General features: G+C 38.5%; 1 protein-coding gene across 1 annotated transcript; it reads right to left on the bottom strand.

Annotated features, from left to right (window-relative positions):
* Positions 1 to 1,912: 1,912 nt before the first annotated feature.
* On the bottom strand, positions 1,913 to 2,839 carry LOC141049922 (olfactory receptor 6P1-like). Its single transcript, XM_073546763.1, has one exon. It carries the CDS (start codon positions 2,837 to 2,839, stop codon positions 1,913 to 1,915), a length of 927 nt encoding a protein of 308 aa, XP_073402864.1.
* Positions 2,840 to 5,563: the final 2,724 nt, after the last annotated feature.

Here is a 5,563-nt window from a genome sequence, read left to right as displayed (position 1 = left end):
TATGTATGTGTACATGTAAGCCCATCATGTGTGCATGTTTTTAAACAGGTGCTTCTCACAAAATTAGAATATCATCAGAAAGTTCAATTATTTCAGTTCTTCAATACAAAAAGTGAAACTCCTATATTAGACAGGGTCATTACAGAGTGATCTATTTCATGTGTTTATTTCTGTCAATGTTGATGATTATGGCTTCAACGGGTCCTTCATACATTACCTTTAAAAAGTCTTAAAATTCTTAACTCGACAACTTTTCCACTTTTTTTGACTTTACACCCACAAGCTTAAATGTATTTTATTTAGGATTTTACATGACATACCAACACAAGGTATATGAATTTGTGAACTGTAAATTAAATAATACATGGTTTTTTAATAATTTAAAAAATATAAATCTGAAAATTGAAAATTGTGAAGAGCATGTGGATTCAGCCCCCTAAAATCTGATACAAATAAATTAAAATCCTGAGTGATCAATTGCCTCTAGAAGTCACCGAATTAGTAAACAGAGTCCACCTGGGTGTAATTTATTCTCATTATTGCTACAACTGTTTTGTAAAGACCTGAGATGTTTGAGAACATCAGAGATCAAACAGCATCATGAAAAAAGGAACACACTAAATATGTCTAGGATAAAGTTGTGGAGATGAGTTTATATAGAAATTGCCCAAGCTCTGAACATCTCACACAGCACTATTCAATCTTTCATCCAAAAATAGAAGGAGCAAATTTACCAAGACATGTCCATACACCTAAACTGACATCCCAAGCAATGACAGCCAAGAAGCCAAGAGGCCCATGGTTACTCTAGAAGAGTTGCAGAAATCCACAGCTCAGTTAATGAGAATCTGTCCACAGGACAACTATTAGTAGTATACTCCACAAATCTGGCACTTATTGAAGAGTCGCAAGAAGAAAGCCATTTTTGAACAACTATGAGAAGTCCCATTTGCAGTTTGCAAAAAGCCATGTAGAGGACACAAAGAGAAAAAGAACGGAAAACTTTTTGGGCTAAATGGAAAACTTTATGTGTTGCAAAAAACTAACACTGCACATCACATTGAAACACCACCCCCACAGTAAAATATGGTGGTGACAGCATCATGCTGTGAGGAGGCTTTTCTTCAGCAATGACATGAAAGATTGTCTTAGTTTATGGGAAAATGACTGTAGCCAAACACAGGGCAGTCATGAAAGAAACCATGTTAGAGGCTGAGGCTAAGGCATAGGTTCACCTATTAGCCCTTTTCAAATAATTTTTATGTTTTATGTGTAATTTATATTTGAAAAAGGGCTAATCAGGCATATCGAGCTCCTTATACATGTATTTGGCCACTACCCAAACAGGTGTCCTGGATAAAGGCCTCAAAATGGTTGAAACGTTGGGCAATATCTGTCTTTCATTGATGCCTGCTCAAAATAAATCAAATTTGCATGAAATCCATCTTTGTCATTCTTTGTCAGTGCTGAAGTTATCGCTATATGTCTATAAGATCATCATCCTCTCCTCAAGTATGACTACTGCTATATATACTATATATATTATATATACAGTTATATATACTGTTATGTTACTGTTGAACCGCCGCCCGACCAGCTCTACCCTCTCCTAGTGTATCCTCACCCATCCCCTGTAGACTGTGAGTCCTCGCGGGCAGGATCCTCTCTCCTTCTGTACTTTTGTGTGCCTTCTACTGCTCATGTTTAGTGTACTTGTCTATGTATGCCCCTTTTTCACATGTAAAGCGCCATGGAGTAAATGGTGCTATAAAAATCAATAATAATAATAATAATAGGCAGGGTACCCAGTTTGACCTTACTTGAAGTTATGAGCACCATTGGGAAAAATAAGCAATGTTTTCGATAACCCCTTTAAGTTTCTTTTTATTACTCAGTTTTTTTCAATTTCTTTTTATTTCTTTGACAAATAATTGCGCAAGACAGCTCTCATTTCTTGATTTCTTAAGCAGTAAATGATCGGGTTGAACAGAGGGGTTACTACAATGTACAAAAACGAAATTAGTTTGTTGATAATCAAGGTGTATCCATCAGCTGGAACCATGTAGATAGTGATGAGGGTTCCATAGTACATGGTGACCACAGAGAGGTGGGAGCTACAGGTGGAGAAGGCTTTCTTTCTTCCTTTTGAAGAGGAGATGCTAAAAATTGTTATAAAGACACAGATGTAACTGATGATGACTAATATAAACGGTATGGCAATTATTGGGATGGAGAGGATCATGATTTCCAACTGTAAGGCAAACTTGAAACAGGTGACTTCAACAAAAGGAACAAGATCACAGAAGAAATGATTTATAACATGTGGACCACAAAACTCAACCTGACAAAGAAAATTAAGAGTGACCTGTGTCAGGAGGAAACCAGCAACCCAACAATAGATGACCAAGCGATGCTGAAGTCTCGTATTCATGATGCTATTGTAGCGAAGAGGGTTACAAATGGCCAAGTAGCGGTCATAAGCCATGACTGTGAGGAGGTGACATTCTGTGCACCCTATGGCACAATACAAGTAGGTTTGTGTTATGCAACCAATAACAGAGATGGTGGCTCCTTCCAGCCACACAACACGAAGCATGTTAGGAACGATCAAGGTCAAGAACATGGATTCAACCAACGATAACTGCTGGAGGAAGAAGTACATGGGGGAATGGAGCTGTGGCTTGATGGAAACCAACACCATGACCAAAGAGTTTATCATGAGTGTGAGGATGTAAGAAATTAAGAGAATAATAAAAAAAGCAATGGCCTTGAAGCCAGTAATATCTGGGAATCCCAATATCAAGAGCTCTGTGACTAAAGTATGGTTTCCGTCATCCATTGAAAAATGTGTTAGAGATATTTCACAAAATAGAAAGCTCAAGTATATCTATTTTTCTGAAGTTATACGTCAGTACATATAGATTGTTTTCTATTATTATGGAATAGTTATGAACATATAAAGTAATATTATAGAAGAAAATATTTATTTTCTCTGGTTATGATTTTGTGCAATACCATAAACTCTTTTCTATTTCCGTATGAAAACTTCTTCCCTAGGTGTTAAAAATAATTGATATCAGAGACAGTAGGGATAATTTGAATCTACTATTTTGTAACATACTCATTTAAAATTTATAATTATGTCAATTCCATAATGCTCCATAATGTATCTGCCATAGAGTGCGCTACGTAGAAGCTCCATGATGTACATTGACGTCATGATGATAGAAGAGTCCGGCAGTGATTTACTTTGCAACAGCTGCATAATGCTGTAAAGCCACTAACTGCATGGAGGGAGAGACCTTAAGGCTAAATTAGCACTGTGGGGTTTAGTAGTGCCCGCTTTGGTTATTGGATGTGAGAAATGAAAAAAAATCAACTGTTATTGAAGTGCTGTAGTATGTCACAGATTAAACAATTCAGGCACACTGAGTGTCTTATATTATGGAGGTCTACAATCTGACACTGATTCTCTTCCAGGATGTCAAGTTACTATCCAACAATGCAACCGGATCTTTATCCAACTAACCAGCCAACACCCTATCATCGGGGCTGTCCCCAGAAATAGTAGATTGTCTTCTGAGTCTGCTGACACCAGTGGGACCTACCGACACATCTAATATGAGTGCCCAAGTTATCTCCATATGTTTTGGTGCCAATGGACTTTATTATGATGGCAATGTTATATTTATTCTTATTACTTACCATAAACATAGATTGCCGCCTAAATGCTGGTATCTTAGGATGTCTTGCCTCTAATCCTGCTGATGGGAGATAACAAGTCTTTTGTGAGCAAGAAAAATTGTCCCTTCAGTCTCATAAAGCTCTTATTCCAAACCCATCTGTAGGAGTATGTGCTTGGCCATGAGCTGGAGGACTTGTGTAGCATTTATGGGAAATGTTGTGCATTGGGTACTCTGAGCTTTTTATATGTTGCCGTTGGTTATCGAGGGACAAGTAATTTAACAAACCGATGCAATTCACATCTGAGTATACTAAACAGAGAGCAGCAAACAGAGAATTGTAATTGTCCCTCATAAATTATTATATTTTTGTTATTTCAGAAAGAAAAAATATATACAGTGTATTTAGAGTCATCATGATTAACATTCCGGGACAGAAATATGTTACGATAACTAAAATATTGAGAATTGGTTTTCATGGGGGTTTATGTAAAAGTCAAAAACAATCTAATCTTAGGTAATAATATCCGATGTATAAAGGTTCCGTGACAACAATCATAACATCAGAATCATTGCAAATTGGAAGAATAGGACAAATTAACATAGGAATGATAGGGGAACAGGAAAGACGTGTATAAGTTGTGTCTCATGAGCTGACGCCAATGATGCAACGTGTGCAGCCGCGCAGAAACCCAAGGCGTAAGGAGGCCAATTCCCACCTCCAAAGCTGCAAATAGCTTGTGTCATGGAGGCACAAAGGGATGCTTTATGATCAACTTTTGGACTGCAAAGGGCTCATATGCAGTTTTTCCACATGGATAATCTCATGGTGTGCACGTATGAGGTTTGAAAAGAAGCTGTCGGTATTTATCGTCTTACAAGTGGACTGGTACATGTACATGTGTTTAGATCCTCCACTTTGGATACCAATTGCACTTATCGTTTTATTGCTATTACTGTCAAATATTGTGCTTTCAGCCCCAAAAACTATGTATTTCTTTCATAACATGCTGTTGATTGAACTTGATTGTGTTCTAGGGGATAGGTATAAATATGAGGTTAGAGAGAGTAGCCATGTGGCACATTTCTCACCCGAGACAGCTTGTAGGGTGATAAGATGTCTACTTGAAGAATGTGTGGAGACGTGTGTGTGACAGGTCTTGTAGGCATGTACAGTAGTTGTAATGCAGGTTAATTAAAGACTAGTTTTCTACCACTTGGCGACAGTTTCAAAGACAGGGACCAAGGACCAGGGGGTGTAGGAAATGAGTGAGGTATTTGTAGCAGATGATGGAAAGCCATCCAGAGACTGGAGCTGCATAACACACGCTGCTCTCAGGTAGCATAAATGATGATCAAATTTGAGAAGTAGCCAAATTTGCCGGCCATTTCTACCACACGCGAAAGGTTTTGTTACATTTTCTAACAGGCACATGCTCTGACTAGTAGAGCAGACAACTGTTATGGACCCAGTGAGTCATGGGGGGAGCGGTGCCAGCGCTGGTGGCCTGGTCTGCCATTGCACTTTCGACAGTATCAGGATAATGGATGCAGAAACATTTTAAAGCAATGATGAAGCAGAGAGACATAAGTTGTCTGCTCTATCATTCCCCCTATGTGTCTGAGCACTGAAGTATCAGTGCAGGTGGCGCAATGATGTCACTACATCATGCCCACTATTCAGAGATGTGCAGAGCTACAGGTCACACTTTGTGGGGACTAGAGCAGTGGGGAAACAGGGAAATGTAAGAATTTTTTCAAAAATCAATGAGTACATTGTGCGGTCATTATACTGTTGTGTGGAGATCATTATATTTTTTGGAGGGCTATGTGAGGGCCATTATACTTTTTGCAGGTCTACGTGGGAGCCATTATACTGT

This window comes from Dendrobates tinctorius, unplaced genomic scaffold, assembly GCF_039654945.1.
Source record: "Dendrobates tinctorius isolate UK_male_01 unplaced genomic scaffold, ASM3965494v1 ptg000151l, whole genome shotgun sequence".
In the NCBI taxonomy this organism is placed as follows: domain Eukaryota; kingdom Metazoa; phylum Chordata; class Amphibia; order Anura; family Dendrobatidae; genus Dendrobates; species Dendrobates tinctorius.
Note: the sequence above shows the minus strand (reverse complement) of the source record. Positions and strands in the feature narration are given on the sequence as shown.

What these genes read in the sequence shown, in the direction of transcription:
- LOC141049922 (XM_073546763.1), bottom strand. Translation starts at nt 2,839, where the DNA reads ATGGATGACGGAAACCATACTTTAGTCACAGAGCTCTTGATATTGGGA.